The following is a 24,111-nucleotide window of genomic DNA, read 5'->3' as shown; positions in this document are numbered from 1 at the left end:
GTTTATGAGAAGCAAACATAAAAGAGGCTGGCATTAGTTGAACATATATTATTTTAATCAGTGGCATAACCTGCTATTTCAAATCTTTATTATTCTATATTTTTATCTTTAAACCTTTATTATTTCTGTAAATAAATCTCTTATGAAGATTTTCAGCCATTCACTGTGTGCAGTTAGTGAACTTGATGACATCATCCATAGCAACAAGGTTAACCCTGCCCTTACTAGTAGATGGAGACTCTATTTATAAAATGTTTTATGGATATTGACCCAGGTGATTCACTGAATGGTTCATATAAAATAAGTAAATAAAAAAAATAAATGTAAAAAATATAATAAATGATTATAATTTTTTTTAATTAAACTAATAAATAAATAAATAAATAAATACATTTATTAATAAATAAATAAATAAATAAATAAATAAACAAAACAAAAACTTATTTAAAAATAAACAATGAATAAATAAATAAACACAAATAAATAAATAAAATGAATAAAAAAAGCTAAATTATACATAATAAATACATAAGTAAGTACAAATACAAATAAATAAATAATTGTTTTTTTTAAATATGTTAAAATTAACCAAAAACTGAATAAAAACTAAATAAATGAAAAAATAAAATAACAATAAAACAAAATCAAAATTAAAAATAAAAACAATATAAATAAACACACATACAATAAAATAAAAAATACAATTAAACTAAAATGAAAATAAGTAAATAAACACTAATACAAATAAAAAGTAAATGATCAATAAACAAACAAATTAAGCAAAAACTAAATTTAAATAAATAAACAAAAATGCAAATAAATGAAAAAAATATACAAATAAATTAAGCAAAAAATTAAATTTAAAATAAGTAATAAATAAATAAATAACCATAAATACAAATAAATAAATAAACACAAATACAAATAAACTAATAAATGAAAAATAAACAAATAATTTAAGTTTAAAATAAGTTAAGTAAATTAAAAATAAATAAATAAATAAATAAATAAATAAATAAATAAATAAATAAATAAACACAAATACAAATAAATAAACAAACAAATAAATATTTTTTTTTGAATATAAATAAACAAACACATGAATAAAAATGTGTTTTTTTTTTTGCAAGGTGATAATGATACTGTACCATAATATTAGTTTGCATTTAAACATCTTTATGAATGATAAACATCGCCCCCTCCCCCTAATATGTACGTGAGGTAAAAGCCAGTTCTGAAAATTATCTCTGAGTTTATTAAAAGTGTCCAGCTTCACTATATGTAAATGCACATTTGCATGCTCGCTTTCTTCCTTGGAGCATACTGTGCAGATATCAGCCTCCATGATTACTGGAGCAAGGCCATATCTGAAATCCAGACGGTGCCAGCCATGCTAATGCAGCCAGTTTAGTGTTAACCCCCAGCTCTAGTTTAAAACTGAGAGCCATAGTGCGGGACGGCGAGCAGTGGTACCTCTGTCTGATGTGTGGTGACAGTGGTTGGACGGCGAGGTTCATTATTCATGGCCTGACATTCCATTTAATCACATTTTATTATGAAGCAGTGCAGGACTCAGTAAATCAGCCCGTGCTTGGAGCTGCTGGAGGAGGGCGGATGGGCTATTTACAGATGGCTTTAATCAGGAGAATTTCTACACTGACAACCTCTTTATAACACACATGCAGTTTGAGTGCATGGGTGTTTTTAAGCAACGTGTGCACTAGAAATGTGCTCATTCACTGGCCCAAAACAGTAACCTTTTTTTGCATTGCAATAGGGCTGCACAATATTGGAAAAATCTAACAATATTTTTTATTCTGCGATATTTATTTTGCGATGCGAATACAATATTACAAGATGAGTTGAATATCCATTTGGAAAGAATTTATCATTTTAGATTGATTGGGACAATTCGGTATACTGTAGGAGTGCATAAACTTTAAAAATACTATAGGTGGCCATTGATTCATTTTTTAAATCTAGTTTAATTTCGGAATTAATCTAGATTATTCTAGATTAAAATGGCTCATTTGAATTCTGCCAAAGACATTCAGAATAAGTGTGTTAATGCTACCCAAATAAAAAGTTTCTCAAGCCAGGTGAAACATTAGACCAGGGGCTCAAAATAAATAAATAAATTTAACACATTGATCTTTATTTATTTTGTACTTCAGCAAATTCAAGATAATAAATAAAACATGGTTTTATGCTTCAAAGTCAGTAGTATACTGCAAGGGTTTAACTAGGTAACTTTTTTGTGCACTAGTTAATGCAGGTAATCATTTATTAACATGGACTAACAACAAACAATACAGTTATTACAGTATTTCTTTATTTTAACATTAGTTAATGAAAATAATCAATTGTTAATTCTTGTTAACCCACAGTGCATTAACTAATGTTAACAATCACAATTTTGGATTTTAATAACACATTAGTAAATTTTGAACTACACTGAAAAAAATATGTCCACAAAATTGTTGCAAACAATGTTGAGTTTAAACAGACAAATTAAATTTAGTAACGTTTATCTTTGTGTTTAAATTCAGCCCAACTAAATTGTTTACAACCACTTAACTTTAGTAAAACCGAGGAATCATCTTTGAATCCTTTTTTTTTCAGTGTATGATCAACAAACACAGCACTTAAAAAATATTTTTTTTTGCTGCTTGTTCAAACTGCTTATTTAAAATGAGCTGAATCAACACAATTCTTAAGGGTTTTTGGACATTTTAATTGTTTTATGTTCAATCTATTTAAATTAGCAAAGACAAATAGCTAAAATTTCTTTTCGGCTTAGTCCCTTTATTAATCCGGGGTCGCCACAGCGGAAAGAACCGCCAACTTATTCAGCACATGTTTTTCGCAGCGAATGTTCTTCCAGCCGCAACACATCTCTGGGAAACCTCCTTATACATTCATCCACACTCATACACTACGGACAATTTAGCCTACTCAGTTCACCTGTACTGCATGTCTTTGGACTGTTGGGGAAACCGGAGCAACCAGAGGAAATCCACGCGAACGCAGGGAGAACATGCAAGCTCCACACAGCGACCTTCTTGCTGTGAGGCGATAGCACTACCTACTGCGCCACTGCATCACCCTAGCTAAAACATAATTAACTTAATTGTTTTTTGACTTGTTTATAGCTAAAGATAGATATATAAATGAGGAAGAAAATAGAAGCGAGTATCTGAATTGGCAATTTACTCAGAATCAGGCATTAAAAACCAAGATCGGTGCATCTCTAGTGTGCACAAATATCCACACACTGACATTATCACCAGACTGCATGCAAATACAGACTACACACAGAAAATAAACTGCCACACAAACACACGTCCAAGTCCAATCTGTCTTTCCTCCCTCGTCAGTGAACTCTGTAAACCACCACCTGTTCTTCTTCTCAGGGAATTGTATACTTTCTCTTGCCTTTTCCTTCTCTTGTGTCCCTGCTTCTTCCCAAAGGAGCACCAGGGATAATTGGAGAGGGAAGTGCTTCTTTTTTCTAATGGAGAATCTGGACTGGACACGGCAGGACTCATCCATGTGGAAATGGCTCCTAATGGAGTCCGCCTCTGGCCTCAGCACACCCCACCACTGCCTGGCCAGACCTGCCTCATTTGGGCAGACTTTAGTTCATCTGATGTTGTATCACAACACTGCCTCTTTCTTAGCTTCTTGGCCTGGAGCTGATCTTCACTGATCATCTCCATCTTCACTGATGAGCTCTTGTTTGGACTGAAATGCAAAAAGTCTCTGTTTTGTCTATAAGTTTGTGTGTGTGTGTGTGTGTGTGTGTGTGTGTGTGTGTGTGTGTGTGTGTGTGTGTGTGTGTGTGTGTGTGTGTGTGTGTGTGTGTGTGTGTGTGTGTGTGTGTGTGTGCAATGAGAGTCAGCTAAAGGCAAACTAGTAAACAAAAACATTGCTATATCTGGAGGACTTGCTATACTAAAATAAGCATTGTCATTTTTTTTCAAAAGTATATTATTTATTTATTTTTTTATTTATTCGTTCCTTTATTTTATGTATATATGTTTTTACTTTTTTATTTGTTTGTTTGTTTATTTAAGTTTTATATAGATACGTTTCCCATTCTGACCAAGTAAGATGTTTATTTGATATAATCAAACAAAAAAAAAATACTATAAATCAATAATACTATGAAACATTTCTCATTTAAAATTACCAGTTTTTATATTAAAAAATGTTTAAATGTAATTGAACCTCTTGTTTGTTTGTTTGTTTGTTTGTTTGTATAATTTATTGCCTCCTAAGGGGGGAATTTTTTGTGGACTCGTGAGCATTTCAGCATAGCCTGATACAGTAAAAATAATAAAAAAAACAAGCACATAAAAACACATACATAGACATACATATGCATTACTCATGAGTGTTCAATAGTCTGATTGACACTGGAATAAAAGAGTTTTTGAGCTTGTTCTGCATACATTAAGGGATTCGTTATCTTCTGCTGGAGGGTAGGAGATCATAACATGGGAAGAGTACATGGGACGGATTGCTCAGAATTATTTTTGCTTCATTCAAAGTGCAGTGTTTGTATAGAGTCTGAGTGCTGGTAAAGGGTTTTAGTCCTATATATTTCATAGCAATTCTAACAATATTGAAAAGTTTTAATTTTAAATTTACAGAAAGATTAGAATACTTGTGGATAAACCATATCTGATAACACTCTTGAACATGGACTGATAAAAAAGATACAGCATGGTCTTATCAACACCTTAAAACCACAATCTATGCAGAAAATAAAGCCTTTGATGGAGTTTTTCCACAGATCCAATTCACACCAGTGTCCCATGTAGGAGACTTACTCATGTGCTCTCCTGTACTTATATGACTGCACCTGAAGAATTTCCTGATTATGTACAAACACTGGCATATGATTGACAACACATTTAGCATCAAATATAATTTTCTGTGTTTATTCGTGTTTACTTTAAAAAAGTTTGCATCACACCACTCAACAAATGAAATGATCTCAGAATAGTAGACAAAATAGTATTTTTTTTCTTGAGCAGTCATTAGTGTATAACGTAAACAATATTTTAATTAAGACAGACTGTTGTTTACTTTAACTGTCTGAGTCCAAACACAAAGTCATTACTACTTATTATAATTTTAAGAATGATGTTATTTTTTCTAGTCTAATTATGCTCATATATATATATATATATATATATATATATATATATATATATATATATATATATATATATATATATATATATATATATATATATATATATAGGCTCAGGAAGTGGATTGGTCTGTCTGGTATAGTAGTTAATTGGTTTGGCTCTCATCTCACTGACCGCTCTCAGTTTGTCTGTTTGGGTGCTCATAGATCTTGACTCTTCCCTTGCATCAGGGTGTTCTTCAGGGGTCTGTCCTTGGTCCACTGCTGTTAAGTATTTATTTGTTGCTTCTTGACCAGATTATGAGTAAATATGGCTTGGGGTACCACTGCAACACTGATGACACTCAAATCTAAGTTAGTGCTCGCCCTGATCTTAACACTGCTACGTCAATTTTATCTGCCTGTCTTTCAGAAATTAAATCTTGAATGAGTGAAAACTTTCTCAAATTAAACAGTTCCAAAACTGAGATCTTATTAATTGGCACCCCTACTAAGGTTAGCCAGTACAAGGATTTCACACTTTTGGTTGATAATGTTCAACTGTCTCCTTCTATCCAAGAGCGTAACCTTGGGGTGCTCTTTGATGCACAGCTCAGTTTTAACTCCCACTTCAAACAATTAACAAAAACTGCCTTCCTTCATCTCCGCAATATTGCACGGATTAGACCATTTCTCACTGGACCAGAGGCTTATCCATGCCTTTATCACATCACGTCTTGATTTTTGCAATTCACTTTTTGGGGTTTTTCTACGAGTTCTCTCAGAAGACTACAATATATACTAAATTCCGCTGCACGGGTTCTGACACACATCAACACTTCACCATATTACTCCTGTGCTAAAACAATGACACTGGCTTCCTATTAAATCACAAATTGATTTTAACTTTTAAAGCAGTGCATGGGGTAGCACCCGCTTACATCATCATTATTATTATTACATTATTATTATTATTATTATTATTATTATTATTATTATTTTTGTTATTTTTGTTATTTTTGTTTTTTTGTAATATTTCAAGTAACAAAAAATATTTTAGTTTGCATTTTCTTTACCTTTAATTCATAAATCCAAGTTTTTTTTTTTTTTTTCTTTAAGTCAAGTTAGCTTTCCACAGTAATTATTGTTCCAAAGCAGCTTAACAAAAAGGTGCAGATTATTACTATATTTTAGGCCTTGAAGTTAAATATTTTTACAACATTTAAGTCATTAAAGTTCAAAATCAAGCTCGGATAAGAAAAACAAAACAATACAGTACTATCATGTTAAACAGTGAACATTTAAAAACATTCGAAGCACAATTGGATTCCAGTCCGGCTTCAGTTCACCTCCATTAGTTTATCACTAACCCAGACATGTAAACCAGCTTGTCCACAGTGGGTGACCGTTCGGTGTGTTTAAGCTGATGGAGATGACAGCTCTGGGATCTGACTGAAAAGGCAAACTGGAACATGAGCGCTCAGAGCGATGCCTGTAGCTAAAGCTGCATCACACAGTTTAACATCATGCTCTTCCCACACCCTGGAGGACTATATGGGTCATAGTGGTGCTGTGGGGAAATGCCAGCACATTTATTCAGTTGTCGGGCTCACCTGGCAGCTGGAGACTCCGTTTTGCTTTAATCTGTTCGATAAAAAAATAGCCCTCAGGATGCATTTATACAATATACTCCACATTACTCCATTCTGATGCAGTTATTATTGTCTTTCTATAACAATATGGTGCTTTATTAAAAGATATGGGCATTGTACTTTTAGTTTGAAAGCAAATGAAGAGTTCAGATGCAAAAGCCTCTAAATGCCATCAGAAAGTTTCTTCTAAAATGGTCATTTTTTTCTCCAGTGTTCTTATAAAAGCAAAATGAACTTACACTCAGGAGCCTGAGAAAAATGCTAGTTTTATAAGAACATTTCAAATGGCACTTAGAGGCTTTTGCATCTAAAATCTTCAAATGCTATTACTGTATGTATATAAGCTCAAGCAAGCATTATTGTATTAATTATGTGGATGGTTCAGTGGTAAGAGTTTGCAAGATAAAGGCAAAAGAAAAGAAAAAAAAAAAAAATATATATATATATATATATATATATATATATATATATATATATATATATATATATATATATATATATATATATATATATATATATATATATATATAGGTCCATATTGGGACACAAAAGTAATTGGGATAATGAGGGAATAACACACACCTGGTCATGGAACATCTTGGAAGCCAATTGTCCAATTACTTTTGGACCTTTAACTAGTGGGAGGCACATATGCAAACTGTTGTAATTCCTACAGCTTTCACCTGATTTGGATGTAAATATCATCAAATTAAAGTGTACAGTCTGCAGTTAAAGCATATCTTGTTTGTTTCTTTATATATGTCGAAATCTAGTTCAAAGTTCTGGGAAATTATATTGTGTTGTATTGTAATGTATTATATTGCATTATATTATATTATATGGTATATTATGGTTATGGTTTTATTTTAATTTTATTTTGGGTTTTTTCCTATTAATATAAAATATTTTTTTATATTTATGTTTATTTGATTTTAATAGAATAAATACTTTTATGCTTTTGGGAATTGCACAAAATATATCTACTTATAAAATCTAAAAAATAAAATACTATTAAATAAGTTATATAATGATTGTTTTATTAATATTTTCTTATATTATAAAAATTTATATTTTTTTCATTTTTCCTTTCTTTCTTTCTTTCTCTTTTTCTTTTTTTTAGTAACACTACTTGAAGCTGGTTTTCATAACACTGTCATGAAACTTTTTAAAAATCATGACATGACACATAATGAATGTAAATGAACTTAAATGCATGCTTATGAAAACAGTTATTAAGTGTCATTTGCTCAGTTATATCATTTTAAATGCAAAGATGACATTGCTTGTCATGACAACTTAACATTACCAAGACAACTTAAATTGTCATAAATCACACATACACATGATTTTCATGAGGCATTATAATTGTCATGAATATTTTTCTGACCACTTTTTTGTGGAACAAACTGTAATTGTCATTAAAAGGTCTTATTAAAAGTCTCATGACTTGTTAATATTTAATGACATTTTAATGACAATTTCAGCTCACCACTATAGTTATAGGTATACGTAAAATATATATATATATATTTGACGCTATCATACAATTCATAACATTTATAATGGCTTGAGAATCACGCTTATGACAGATATATGAGAAGTTTTGATGTCTTGGTAATGTCAAATTGGCACGACAAAGACAAACACAGGTTGTGATATATTTGTTTATGTCAAATTGTCATAACAATGTCATCTCTACATTTAAAATGTCATGAGCGAATGACACATAATAACAAAGCAAAGCAAGCAAAAAAAAACAAAAACATTTACATTCATGACATTCAAGTAAAGTGTTACCCTTTCTTTAAATTGTCACCATTATTTATTTATTTTTTTAAATAATAATTGTTTAATCTCCACCATAAATTTGAATATGCATTGATACATTTAAGACATATAATACAGCCGTTGCAAACTTCATAAAAGCAGAGTACTGGCATCACTGGAAGTGTGAAGTATTTTTGAATCAATTAATAGACAGCATCCCACCATTAACCTGCATACTGCTTGAAAGCCGAGTTGATCGCTTCCACTGTAACCTCTGACCTGTGAAATAAGCACTTTTAGCTGCTCTATCGATTGTGATTTTGATAGGTCTGTAAAGCGTTTATTAGATACCATTCTGATGATTGGTGCATGAGCCATGGTGTCTCTGGTGGCCCGTAGTGAGCACAATAACCCTCACTTATCACCTGCGCTGTCCTAGTTAGCTTTTACACCACAGTAAACAGCTTTAAAAGCTTTTTATTTTCTGTTAAAGCTGGAAATTGAGATTTAGCAGTCTGTTTGGCACTCATACGTTCGCAGCTGCCAAGCTCCAGCGTTGGGTTTGTATAACAATCCTCTCGGCTAACATGAGCTTTGTTCTTTTTTCTCTTTTTTTATGCGTTTTAGGTTGACGGGGTTTCAACTTCCAGCCCCTATAGTGAGCACAGGCCCCAGACTCACATTATGGTTGCTGTCAGACTATGCCGTAAGTGGCCAGGGATTCAAAGCCGTGTACGAAGGTAAGAATCATGTATTAATCTTCTTTCTTTGTCTCCAGTCGGTTCACTAAAGGGAGCATGTTCAATCCCTCATCTTTCGGGCTAACCCTGTAATTATGTAAAGTGGACTCTTGCACTACTAGCATGTGTGGTATAAAAGTAGACTTTTATCTCATTTTATGGGCTAATTGCATTAATATGCACGGTCGATTTAGAGACTGGGAATCCATGCGCCGATTTCCTTCCTAGTTTCGTGCTCATATTTCTTTTGATTTGAGTGCTTTATGACCCAAAAAGCAGCAATATTAATGCTCGCTTCAGAGCGGCGGTGAAGAGAATGGATCTGCGCTAATTAGATTAATTATCTAATTGAGACTTTTAGACTGATGGCAGGTGAATCGAGGCCTCTGGGATCTTTCGTTCGTCTTGATGTGCACAATATTAATTGAAAATAATGTCTGATTCAGATTTGGGACATGACGCTGGTCTGTATAGATGTACTGTATGTTTTATCTTTATTAAGACTGTTACGAGCTTGTTTATTATGACTATTACTGGTTTATTTAAAGTTTATTAAAACTGGTCAGGTTTGTAAAAGAATATCTATGGCTGCAAATATCTTGGGGAAAAAAGTTACCATTTGCAAATGTTTTCCAGGTTTGCTCTGGTGTTTTTAGGGTTGTGTAAGATTTGGAAGATTTGATGATACTGATAACTCCTTGTATTTGGAATTTGTTGAACTGGACAGATTATTGGTCTAGATGCATATGGAAGATTTGATGATACCGATAACTTGGAATCAGTTCACCAATATATAGGCTGATAAATATAAATTGTATATACATTACAAAAACAAAACAAACAAATATAGAACGCATCTAATTTTGTTTGAAAAAAAAAAGGTTATAGCAGTCATATCAGTCAGTGTGACCATTCATAAAAGACTTTAGACCTGCACACATCATCATATGTCATCGTGATCTCTTGCTTCATACGAGACCGATGATCTCGACTGCTGTAGTTTTTCCAAATGCATTATTTTTTGGCATGTATCTTCAGCAAATCACTGAATGCAACGAAATCATGCTATCATTAAGACATAATGTGGCAATAGGCTCGTAACTGTACTTTGCATTTACAGCATAGCCATATTCACCTAAACACATGAAAACAACATTATCATTAAACCAGACACTGTAAAAAGCTAATTTCCAGCTACTAGATATGTCTGACACGGTATTGTTGTGAGACTGCTATACATCAGTTATTATTATGGATTTTAGATAGCGAAATGTAGTGTTTTTAAATCATTTTTTAAAGCATTATGGTAAAACACATGAATGTAGTAAAACATACTGCTTGTTTGTTGTAAAAAATTGTAATAATGACAAAAAATACAAATTTGTGCATCTCATTACTTCCGTGTGCAGCCATGCTGTCGTTGTAGATGGTGTATTCTGGGAGATTTTTGTACCACTTAGTTTCGAGTGTGATTCTGAAAAATATAAGTTTTAAGGGGTTTCTAACTCTTCCCCTTAGCCCTACGCCTATAAGCTAAAGAGAATTGGGACACCCCTTCACGTAAACACGCAAAACAAGGGGTAGGGCTAAGGGGTACAATTGGGATCGGGCCTTAAAGTCTTTATCCTAAAATTATTATTTTGTAATTATTTTATAGTTTAGCCAATACTTGTGTATGATGCACTTGACTGCAAGATGTTTACCTCCCTTTGTCAGTCAAGTGGAAGAGCAAAGTTTTTTCACCATAGTGAAAATGTTGTTTTTGACAGCTTGGAATAAATGTCTGAAGTAAAGTTAGCCTTTTGCTATCAGAAAGTTGTTTTTGTTAGCAGAAAGTTGCTCTGCAGTAGAGGTATGCATATTCAAAGGAAAGGTTTTGTCAGAAAAGTTGTTTCAATTTGACACTCAAGGTAAACATACTTAGATTCTCTATTGACTCTATTGTTTAATTAAAAAAACAATTTTAGGAAAATCCAGGACACCATAGATGGGTTTTCCTTTAACAAGGTTTTTAAATTGTAAAATACTATAAGTAGTTCCAGTGTTAATGGCAGAAAACTGCAAGTTCAAACCACCAAGCTGCAGTTTTAAAGTCCTGTTTTTATGGTTTCACAGTCCATAAAAAGTGTACCAATCAATGGAAAAGATCAGTAATGTTCCAGTCAGTTATAAATGTTTTTATCAGACTGATAACAATAAACATTCATAAATAAGCATTTATTAGCCAATGCTTATAACGTAATACAAGTAAAACATATTTTAAAATAATACTATATCAATATCTATGTGGACTTTATATCAGATTTCATTTTCATTGACCAAGGACCCCCCAGAGGCTGTCTGAGTGACTTGTGAAGCAATCTGTCACCAATGGTTGTGTTCAGTGTCACATTATGGGTGTGAAAATGCGATGCCAATGACCTCTACAATAACAGCCTGGAGTGTAAAACTATTCAACATATATTAAAGAGTACTTTGTGAAAACCCAAAGTTAATAATAGTAAGGAGTGATTGTCATGACTATATACACAACGTCATTCATCTAACAAATGTTGGGGTTTGCCATCATGATGGCTTTGACAGCTAATGCTAATATGTCATTAGTTTTAGGTTATGAATTAGTGTATATTCTTTTTTAACAACAAATTGGATAAAAGAGTGTAGTTTATTTAAAGAATTCATGGATTGCAATGGATTTCTTGGAATGATATGCTCACCCACAGGCAATTAATTACCTGTTTATTGATCAAACATGGAATTGAGTTGCATGTTTGCATTGGCAGATAGAAGATAGTAAAAGAACCCTCGTACTGATTGGTGTTGTATCAGACAAACATGATAACTGCCAGAGCAGGTTAAGAAGACTGGAGCGTCCCGAGGCCTGAGCGATGACCTACACCACTATGGACAGGCCTTATCTTCTCTGTACGGATCAGAGTAATTCAGTCTGGCACCATAATTATGTGCCACTTCTTGTCACATGACCTTCTGGGGGTCTGCTGAAAAACTGTACAGGAACCGAATTAAAGAGTGATGTATGTATCACATGCCCCTGGCCTGACTTTCAGTAAAGACAGCGGAATAATGAGAAGCCCAGAGCTCTTATCAATAGCCCACGGCAAGACACTCAGCAGAATAGTGATTTCCTTTGTTGCTGTCCTTCACATCAGTGTGAAGCCATGCTCATCAAGAATACCAAATTAACAATTCTTTGTTATCCTAATGATACTGTACAGTATACGCATGGTGCATATAGTCATCGGCAAGTTGTTAAATACAATTAAGTAGTAGGGTTGTCAAAAGTTTTGACTTCGGTACCAATCACATGCTCAACAGATATGACTATGAAGGTCATCAGTTTACCACTCTTCACCGCTGTTCACTGCTCACCAAGCAATGACCTTTATAGCCAATCACAGTTATGTCTGTTGAGCATGTGAACACAAAGGCCAATCAGCAATGCTGGTGGAAAATAGCTGTACAGATTGGTACCAAAGTGGATGCAGCTACAACCCTTTTTTGTAGCACCAGGTTGGACTCATAGCATTACATAACTGCTCCTTATTTATCAACTCTACATACATGATGCAAATCTCCTGTTCCAGCACATCCAAAAGTACTTTACTAGATAAAAGTCTGGTGATTCTGGAAGCCATTTGAGTTCAGTGTCATGTTTAGGAATCAAGTTTAAGATGCTTTAAGCTTTGTAGGCACTTTATCCTGCTCGACTTATCCATCAAAAGGACATGGTCAACAAACTGTGCGGGTAGAGTGTGTTTTTTAAATTAGGTTCTGTTGGTATTAAGGGGGTAAACGTGTGCACAGAAAATATACCCTACTCCAGGGGTACTTAATCCTGTTCCTGGAGATCTACCTTCCTGCAGAGTTCAGCTCCAACTCTGATCAAACACAAATAAACCAACTAAGTAGTATCTGAAGGAGCACTTGGTTATTAAAGGCATGTGTATTTGATTAAGGTTGCAGCTGAAGGGGCACTGCAGGAAGGTAGATCTCCAAGACAGAACAGGATTGGGCACCCCTGCCCTAGCATGGGCAGGTATAAGATTCTGATGGTATGATAACCTTGGATAAAAATATCACGTTTTCATGGTATTGTGATTGCTGCTCTAAATTATATCCGTTTTAAACATCTGGGTAAGAAACAATTTTTCCCCCTTTAAATGCAACATAATTGTTTATAATTGCGGCATAAATAGCATAATTGCGGCATACCTTAAAACAGTTATCCTGCCATGCCTATGCCTTACACCAGGGATCACCAAACTTGTTCCTGGAGGTCTAGTGTCCTGCAGATTTTAGCTCCAACCCTAATCAAACACACATGAACAAGCTAATCAAGGTCTTACTAGGTATACTTGAAACACCCAAGCAGGTGTGTTGAGGCAAGTTGGAGCTGAACCCTGCAGGGCACCGGACTTCTAGGAACGAGGTTGGTGACCACTGCCCTACACCATTATACCACAACCAATAAACTGAACCATTGATAAAATGCAGGTTGGTCCATGCTTTCATTTTAATCTCAAAATTCACAAAAAACCCAAATTCTGACAATACTATCCAAATCATGGAGAAGAATTTGAGACTCATCAGACCAAGTAGTTTTTTTTTTCCTAGTCTGGTAAATTTTAACCTCAGATAATCATGCCGTTAGCTGACAGGAGTGTCAACAGAGTGCTTTTCTGATGCTGTAGCTCATCTGCTTCAAGGCTTGACATGTTGTTGAGAAGTTCTACGACACACTAGTTATTTGAGGTACCGTTCAAGGACACTTTCAGTGAACCCATTGTGATGGTCAATTTGAACTTGATCATATCTAAAAGTGGTTGTACATGGTGCACATTCAGTACCATGTAAAAAGATCTTGTCCATGCACAAATCATGAGTGAATTTATGTGCAAATCATTCATACACAGTGATATACAACGTGATTTTAGGACCTGGTGACAAAAACATGGGAATTGATTTTATTGCTTTCAATTTCAAAACAATAAACATAGAACAAAATATACATATAGATAAAAAAATATAAATTTAAAATAATAATAGTAAACAGACACATACATATTGGTTTTATTATGCATATATAATGTTGTACTCTTTCTTTCAATTATTGGCATGACTTGTCAAATATTACACAAAGAATAAAATTTTAATACATATATTAATACAATTGTAAATACGTAATACGTTTATTAATGCAAAAACACACACTAATTTAGTTTTAAGATATGCATACGCACACAAATAAGAAAAAAATAAACTAATATAACATCTCATTCTCTCTATTAGTTTCCTCTCATGCCATACTAGCCATGACCATACAAGTATCAATGATTTCCACCAACTTCTTTCAATGATAAACAATCATAAATAAAGTCATACTACAACAGTAATCGCATCGCTTATGCATGCCTTAATTGCCCAAATGAAGTTAGCTGCTGCTATGCCATTGGCTGATTAGAAATTGCTGTTAATGAGTTGGACAGGTGTAGTAAGAAAAAGCAAATGCTGAGGTGATAGAATCTGGAGGATGTGATATAAGCTGCCTGGGACGACACACTCATCAATGTAACATTCTTCAGTTTTATTATATACATTAATCATAGCTCAGTAGTTGTTGCACTTTTTGTATTGACAGACCATTTCCTCTTAGGAAGGTGGCAAAATGAGTTCAGTATGTCCGTGATTTAGTGTATACCCGGGTCTACGTGTGCAATTCTCCTTCTCAACAAAAAAAAAAGGAGAAAAAACTAATTTCAGCCATGCTCTCCGCTCTTTTTGAGGGGGTGGAGAAGGATAATGGTTATAAATGAGGGCTCTGCGTCTTCATTTTGCATCTGGATTCTTCCCCTTTATCCTCTGAAAAAAAAGGCCCCCGGTGTGATGGTGAAACATTAGGGGCATTATGAGCAGTGCTATCAATTAACGCTCTCAATCAAGCCCCAATGCAGCTGCCACTCTCCGTTAAGGGATCCACACGTTTCATGAGCCTTGCATTTATTTATTTTTTTCTCTGCAAGCTCTGGTGAAAACCCATCTTGAACTAAAGAAGAGCAATCTAGCTCTGTAATGAAAGTCTGTATGAAAGAGAGAAACAATCTCCCTCACAGCTGGCTGAATAGATGACACAAAATGAGTAAAAATCCTGAATGGCATTAAGCTACTTGAGGTTTATTTAATGTATGTATGTGTGTATTTGCTAATGTACATTATATATAACGTTGCATTGCAATGCAATACAGCTTTTATTTTCTGTGCATTAGAATATATCCTGTTTGAGGAAGGCAGAAATTTGAAATGAAATAGAATTTAGAATGATCACTTATTCTTTTAAATACACTGAACATACACCTGATTTACTAAATAAGTTTTAAGTGGTTGCAAACTATTTATATGAGCTGAATTTAAATTAAATTTGAATTTGAAATTGAATTTAAATTAAGCCTATATAAATTGTTTGCAACCATGCATTGTTTGCAGTTTAAGTACAATTGTAAAATAAGTAAAAACATTTATTTATATAACATTTATTTATATAACATTTACATTTATTTATATTTATATAAAAACATTTATATATATATATATATATATATATATATATATATATATATATATATATATATATATATATATATATATATATATATATATATATATATATATATATATGTATGTATGTATGTATTTATGTATGTATATCTTTTACACTGAATGATCTTTTCTTTACGTAACACGTTTGTGGAATATTACTATAGACGCATTAAAGTAAAATTTTGTCAAATAAACTTTATGCCAAAATAAATAATTTGGATGACTTGGATGAAGGAATTAGGTTATCTTATTCGTTTTTGGAAATTTAGGTGGATTGAACAAAACAATTAAGTAAAAAAACTCAAGAATCGTGTTATTTCAGCTTTTTTTAAATAAGTATATAACTACATTCTTAGTGGCGAAGCAGTGGCGCAGTAGGTAGTGCTGTCGCCTCACAGCAAGAAGATCGCTGGGTGGCTGGTTCGAGCCTCGGTTCAGTTGGCGTTTCTGTGTGGAGTTTGCATGTTCTTCCTGCCTTTCGCGTGGGTTTTCTCCAGGTGGTCCGGTTCCCCCACAGTCCAAAGACATGCGGTACAGGTGAATTGGGTAGGCTAAATTGTCCGTAGTATATGCGTTTCAGTGTGAATGTGTGTGTGGACGTTTCCCAGAGATGGGTTGCGGCTGGAAGGGCATCCGCTGCTTAAAAACGTGCTGGATAAGTTTGCGGTTCATTCCGATGTGGCGACCCCGGATTAATAAAGGGACTAAGCCGACAAGAAAATGAATGAATGAATGAAAGAATGAATATATTCTTGGTATATTCTAGTATATATATATATATATATATATATATATATATATATATATATATATATATATATATTCTTGGGTATAAGTGAGGGCTAATGTTTTTTTTTTTTATTAATGATTATCAATTAGCATCAAATTAATTATACATAGTTTTAATGTACAAGTATTTGATGCATTTAAATAGGGCTGGGCGATTTGGCCTAAAATCTAAATCATATCATCAATCAATCATTTATTAAAAACATTAAAGTTGAACAACTGAAATTAAATCACACGTTGCCTAAAACCAACAGTTACTGTTTTGGAAACAAATTATTTTCAGTGTTTTTCATATTTAAAAGTAGCAAATAAGCAGTTTCTCTTCTAAATAAAATAACTCGTATATCCTGTAAATAATATTTTAAACAGTACATTTATTGCATCTTCCGTAAGCAAATATTTTTATGTAAATAATAATTTTAATTTAATGAAAAATATGGCATCTCTGGCACAGCTTCCAATCATCGTCACTGTAGTGCAAAGTAAGGCTCAAGAATAGGTCCATCGTCCTACTTGACCAGAGATCAGGTGTGTCTGCAAACCCTTGACTCCACAGATGGTAGGGAAAGTAACTGAAAAAAATTACCTGGAAAAATTAGATCGATTATAGGTTCTGAATGTCTGAATGTCTGAAAATTTTGATTACTAATCAATTAATCGCCTAGGCCTAAATTTTAAAAGTTAACAAAAAAAAAATTAATGAATCAAAAACATAAACTGCCAAAAACTAACAAAAAGTTTTGATCTAATTTTCTAAAAAGGAAGTTCGAAGTAGATTTGTGCAATTACACAAAGCCCAAGATGATTTATTTTTCTTTTTTTCACAAATACATTTTGATAATTTATATTGCTGGCCAGCCCTACTTGTTAACACAAAAAAGGTCCTCAAACAACTGTGCAATTATTCTGTCTTAGCATGAGTTTGATTGCTTCTCAATAATACTTGTTTTTAATGCATTTCCATATCAAGACTTCCAGGAAAACGAATGGCCTGCTTTAACCCGATTAACTGGAACAGTACGCAGAAGAACAAAGACAAAAAAACAATGTCAAGATAAGATATGGACATGAAAGGTTTGTACAAAATGTGCGCCAGATTTTTGTAAGAAACCATAACCGGATACTAATTATGGTCATTTTTTTTTAATTCATTTTCTACTGCTTGCAACTTGGCTCCATTACTTATGAGTCTGTTACAAACCAGTGATTTAAGCAACCTTTGAATAATTCTCAAGTTTTGCTTGGAGATTTTTTACATTAAACAGCAGAACCTTTAATCAGCTTTAATCAGCATCGCCACTAACGCCAGTGTTTAATCAGCAAACTCACTTTACAATGACCATTATTACAGCTTCCCTGGGAATAAAGCAGAAACACTGCAGAGCTAAGCAAGGGTTTGTGTCGAGAAAGGTGTTTTGGGAGGAATATAGTGGCCTGTTTTTTCCTCCTTTGGTTCACAGCCAAGCAAATCCACGTAATTTAATGTTTAGCAAGACACACCACTAATTAATAGCATTATTCTGAAAGTCACTGTGAATGGACCACTTAACTAAAACGCATCACTATGATGAATGTACTCGCTGGTGTTCTCCACCCGGAGCTGGTAAAAAGAACAGGCTCACGCTTTAAATCCTGCGAACACACACACGGACAACACACATTTCACAGTGATATACACTCAACACCTGCGCACAGAAGCACACACACACACACACACGCTCTATTTCTCATCAAGCTCCATACCTCATCGTAATTCAGCTTCCATTCCTTCTCACCTCCCTGACAGGACTGAGATCATATCCTCCATGAGAGAGTTTAACAGGGGCTTACATGAAAGAGCCGTTTCAGCACTCTTCTCGCACACACACGCACACACACACATCTCTGCAGGAGGGAGTGGACTTGTTAAAGAGACCCCCTGCTTTTCTAATCGATATTTTCGCTGAATCAGAGAGAGTGTGGTCGTGCCCTCTGTGAAAGAACGCCGCTCTGTGTTGTCCTCTAAAAGCACACGTGTAGCGCAGTCGTAACTCTCTTAAGTGGATTGGTGAGAGGTGTGAGATTAAATGTGTATAGGAGCTGATGGGAACGCAGGATTTTGATCACCGTATTGAACGATCACCTAAACACATTCACCGCCTTGACTAGAAAACTCCAGTTTAGTATATTAACCCATGCTTATTAGTTGTATTTGGCTTGAAAGGGCACAACACAGGATTCTGGTGCATAGCCACTTGTTTCTAGTTGCCTAGTTTTCTTTTACAGTGGGGAAAGTAAGTATTGAACATGTCATGTTTTTTTTCCTGGGAATAGTATTTCTAAAGGAGCTGTTGACATGGAATTGAACCAGATTGTGGTAACAACCCAAACAAAACAAACATAAAAATAAATCAAAATCAAAAACAATATCACAAAAATTTGTTATGTGTAATAACAAAAAATGAAACGATTTTAATACTTTATATAAAAGGCTTTTTTGGTTGACGGCATAGTAGAAACACCTCTTATATGGGGAATAAAGACACATGAACGGCTCAGGTTTGAGTTTTTCACAGTAAAAACTTGATGTTTTATGGGTCTCTTCTACATCTAAGCAGTACTTTGTATTCTCTATTGGATTCAAGTCAGGTGAATGGCTTGGCCATTCCACAGCTTGATTTTCTTTCTCTGAAAGCATTTGAGAGTTTCCTGGGCTGTGTTTGGAATTATTGTCTTGCTGAAATGTCCACCGTGGTTTCATCTTCATCATCCTAATAATACATATTAGGGTTCAACCTTAAGGATTTTTTCATTTTGTATTAGTAGTTTATTTTTTTTACGGCTGCCACTGTCATTCTGTTTGATATTTCATCTGACAGTCTATCTCAACGTTCTGTTTATTTATTTATTTATTTTTTTTGGTCTGTCTATCATTAGCCTCTTTCACATGATAATGCTGGCAAATTTTCATAAAATCACCAGAATGTCTTAAATAGTACATTCAACAATACATGGTTCAAACACAGCAGAAATCCTACAATTTACTGATCATTTTAAAACTTCTCATTCTGGAAAATTCCTGTAAGAAGTTCTAAAAGGGCATCTCTTCACAGCTATTTGCCAGTAATTTTCCAGAAAAGTCTTGATGTGTGAAAGAGGCTATTGTGTTTGTCTGTGCTGTCTGTTTGTCTTTAGCTCTATTCAGACGGTAATTATTTCTCAGGAGGAAGTATGGGATTTTCACCATTTACAGGGGGTAGTTTAGAGAATAAAAGAAGCCAGTGTTTTTCTCATGATTCATGTGAAAACCCCTACTGAATTACTTTCAAAATGATATTCATTCAAAAGTACATGCTTAAGGAGCTATGGAGATTTGTATTTAAGTCCCCATTATGAGCAATTTCCATCCGAATTGGGCTTTTCCATGTATTTTATGTTCTGTTCTTCTGTTTCTATCTTTCTGCCTTTTAAGTAATGTTTTTAGCCCCAAACTGGAAACTTTTTATGCATTTGACTGTTCACTTATGCGACTACATAATTTTTGTAATGGAAAACCTGAAAACGTGTTTCAAAATGGACATTTTTGAAAATGCCTTCATGTCCATTTAAACATCCTTTTCAAAGACTTTCATTTTCGGATGATAATCTAGGTGCATATGTGTGTTTAAGGAGATGTATAGATTAAATGCAAGTGCCAACGAACACACAACAATGGTGGAGTATGTGATAGTATTGCTATATCTCAGGTTTTTGCTTACTCTTCATCTGCAAAGTGTGGATTTATTTTACATTTTAACCAAACACACAGAAAATTCTACATACAGGTCAATGCTTCGTCGCCGACTGCAAGTCACCACTTTCATACTGTTTAGGTACTGTTTACTAACACGGTGCCAAATACTGGCCTGACAGCGATTTTAATTGTTTTTTTTTTTTTTTTTTTACAAATGTGTAAATTCATTTCAATTCATTTCAATCCAGTTATTACATTACACTCAAAATAAGAAATTCTGAGGTGTTGCACATAGAGTGGATAGTATACATTAACCTAAAGTTATACCTATACATACAATCCTTTTCAAAAAGGTGATGTTTATGTATATTTTCAATGAAGTGTATTGCTAAAGTGTTTAAAACAATACCCAAAGTCCTTGTAGGCTTGGCATCATCAGATATGCAGATAATGCAGATAATTTTAAAAACATTGTGTAAGGATGTTTGTAAAAAAACTTGATGGCACTGATAGTTTAGAGATTAGTGCACCGATATATAGCGCCAATGCACTTCAGACTTTCAGAGTTCGAATCCCAGTTTGTGGACATTTCTCGATCCCATCCCCCTTTTTCTGCACTTCCTGTCAATAAAGGCAAAACACCAAAAATATAACAAAAAATTGTGTATTGACAACATCAGGAGTGTCCAAACTCAGTGCAGGAGGGCTGGTGTTCTGCAGAGTGTAGCTCCAACTTTCTTTAGCAACGCTGCCTGTTAGTTTCTAGTACACCACCTGACAAAAGTCTTGTCGCATTTCCAAGTTTTAGGAAGAATAAATAATAACTTGACTTCTAGTTGATCATTTGGTATCAGAAGTTGCTTTTATTAAAGGCTAAGGCCTCTAGATTATGCCTATTTTACCAAAATAAAATTTAATCATGCCTTGATTTTTAATTATTTAATTAGGACAATAAAGCCTGACTTTGCTTAGACAAAAGTCTTGTCACTTAATAGAAAATAATGTACTGTAAGGTGTCATGGTGCAATGGGAAAAGAATTAATATTTTGTATGACTCTCATGAGTTCAGACAACTGCATCCATACATCTCTGCAATGACTCAAATAACTTATTAATGAAGTCATCTGAAATTGCAAAGAAAGCGTTCTTGCAAGACTTTCAGTTCATCAAGATTCTTTGCATTCATCTTCAATGCCTCCTCCTTTATCTTACCCCAGACAAGCTCAATAATAATCATATCTGGTGACTGCTCTGGCCGATTCTGGAGAACCTTGCCCTTCTTTACTTTAAGAAACTTTGACGTGGAAGTTGAAGTATGAGAAGGAGCGCTATCCTGCTAAGGAATTTGCCATCGCCTGTGGTTTGTAATGGAATGAGAAGCACAAATGTCTTGATACCTCAGGCTGTTGATGTTGCCATCCACTCTGCAGATATCTTGCATGACACCATACTGAATGTAAGCCCAAACCATGATTTTCCCTTCACCACACTTGTCTGATTTCTGTGAGAATATTGGGTTCATGCGGCCTCCGATAGTTCTTTTGCAGTATTTGTGATGATTGAGATGCAGTTCAACAGATGATTCATTAGAAAAATCGACCTTCTGCCACTTTTCCAAATGATCAACTAGAAGTCATGTTATTATTTGTTGCTCTTACAACTGGGACTGATGACAACACTTTTGTCAGGCACTGCATACCTAATAGCTTGATTAGCTGATTCAGGTGTGTCTAATTGGAGTTGGAACTAAACCCTGCCAGACACCGGCCTTCCAGAACCAAGTTTGGACACCCCTGGACTACATCATTGGCATTTAAAAGCAGCTTCAATTATTATTTGTTGTTGTTGTTGTGAACAAAACCCTTAACACTCTTATTCTGGCACATTTCCCTCTTTTTTTTTCCATCTTCATAATTTCTGTCCTTCTGTCTCTACCTCTCTTTCCCCATGCTGGTGTGATGAAGTTAAAATACAAATGCTAATACGTTATTTTTAGGCATTTGCCAATCATGTAAATGTCCTCTGTAAAGGCACTACTGGTGAGTGGGCGCATGACGAGCTTCACAGGCGTAGGTGTGATACTGAGCCATTCTGATGTCACTTTCGGTGTTTACAGCGTGTTTGCCCCATGCTTACGTGCCCTATGATGAGTGCACTTTTCATAAGCATGACAGAAACACAATTAAGCGCTCCTTTTGTGCCGTTCAACTCAAACAAATGGGTTTGAAAACAGATCCGCACCCACTCAGGAGCCGCATGCCATGCTGCTGTCGCTGAGCCAGTCATTAAAACCTTTACCCCAATAATCAGCGAGCAGATGTCATTTTTGAGAGGGCATTGAGCCGGTGGTGCTAGAGTGGAGGCAGACTCTCCACCCAGTCCTCATTCTCCATCATCTGCTATGCTAGTTCATATACAATTTTTGGGGGGTTTTGTTTTCATACAAATGGTTTGTTCTGCATGACTGACAGCAAGATAACAAATGGGTTTATGCGTGGTTAATTTTTGAATCTGCCAAAAATAAAATGAACTGTCATGGGTTTGATTTGGATTTTACTGTGGTTGTGCGAATTCTTTAGGTTTCGCTGTGATTGTTGTCTTCTGAGAGCTACTCTATCATTGTTGCCAATGGCTCTGTGTTACTGATATGTATCCCCAGACGGTCATAGAAAAACATGCTTTCCAGTTAAACCATAGGTGACTGACAGAGGGCATCTGTTTCATGGTGTTTTATAACATTTTTTAAAGAGGACTTGATAGGCTATGTTTACATGGTGAGGTTTATTGCTCAAAAAGTGTTCCACAAATTCCAGAAATTTATTTTTGCATAATATTGCCATCAAATTCAAAACAAATACTCAGAAGATGTGTGACTTTCGACATATTACTTTTCTGTATTGCTCCAAGACAATACATATCATTTCATATATTCTTTTATAAAATAATTATTATAATTATTATTTTTTTTACATAAGCATCCACAACATTTTTTTCATTTTGAGCATTATAAACTCTAGATGATGGATAATAAAGCCCAAAGTGTCTTATTTCCAAGTATACCATAAACTGTGAATGTAGACCAAAACTCTAACGGTGAGGGAAAGAAGGACACAGATATTGTCTCGGAAATCCACTATAATATTTTTTTTTCTTATGACTTCATAATGTACAACTAAATTATATATATATAATATATATTTAATATTTTTTAGCATGAAACTTCACCTTTTACCACAGTAAAGCCCAAAGTGTCTTCTTTCTAATTTGTGTTTATACTTACAGGGGTCAAGATCTGTTACTATTTAAAGTTAGGTAGGTGTAAATCCACAAAAGTCAGTGCTGGCTAACAGGTTAAAGCACATTGTCAGATTGTGTTTGAAATTGTTTATATATATATATATATATATATATATATATATATATATATATATATATATATATATATATATATATATATATATATATAGTTTCCACAGAAATCAATGTGTATTTTAAGTTTTAATGCTATAAAGGTTGGATTTCAATAGTTTGATTTGCTTGCACAAATGTTTATTTATTTTTTTTGAAAACCTAAGAAAGCTAAAAGTTGTGAGAAAATCGGTGTGCAAGTGTTTCTCTGGCTCAGATTCCAATTCAAATGAGGATCATTACCGTGTGGACATAGCCTGAGTTGTGTTTATTTTGGGGGTCTACTAG

At 34.1% G+C, this 24,111-nt stretch overlaps 1 protein-coding gene and 2 long non-coding RNA genes across 4 annotated transcripts in view; 2 read left to right on the top strand and 1 right to left on the bottom strand.

Annotated features, from left to right (window-relative positions):
* csmd2 (CUB and Sushi multiple domains 2) overlaps window positions 1–24,111 on the top strand; it is a 543,176-nt gene that overhangs the window by 74,432 nt on the left and 444,633 nt on the right. For both annotated transcript variants that reach the window (XM_087295937.2, XM_087295938.2), the window contains exon 3: window positions 9,187–9,299. In XM_087295937.2, the coding sequence (XP_087152063.2) occupies window positions 9,187–9,299 (113 nt within the window). The remainder of the gene's footprint in view (window positions 1–9,186; window positions 9,300–24,111) is intronic.
* On the top strand, window positions 9,805–14,337 carry LOC147832618 (uncharacterized). The gene is made up of 3 exons (XR_015517046.2): window positions 9,805–10,786; window positions 10,884–13,108; window positions 13,309–14,337. It is a non-coding gene; the product is annotated as an uncharacterized LOC147832618 (long non-coding RNA).
* On the bottom strand, window positions 17,972–18,493 carry LOC147832617 (uncharacterized). The gene is made up of 2 exons (XR_015517043.2): window positions 18,447–18,493; window positions 17,972–18,335 (listed from the first exon to the last, which is right to left on the bottom strand). It is a non-coding gene; the product is annotated as an uncharacterized LOC147832617 (long non-coding RNA).

The sequence above is a fragment of the Danio rerio genome, chromosome 19, assembly GCF_052040795.2.
Source record: "Danio rerio strain M-AB ecotype USA chromosome 19, GRCz13ab, whole genome shotgun sequence".
NCBI classification, from domain to species: domain Eukaryota; kingdom Metazoa; phylum Chordata; class Actinopteri; order Cypriniformes; family Danionidae; genus Danio; species Danio rerio.
The sequence above is the reverse complement of the archived record's forward strand: the minus strand, read 5'-3'. Positions and strand labels throughout refer to the sequence as shown.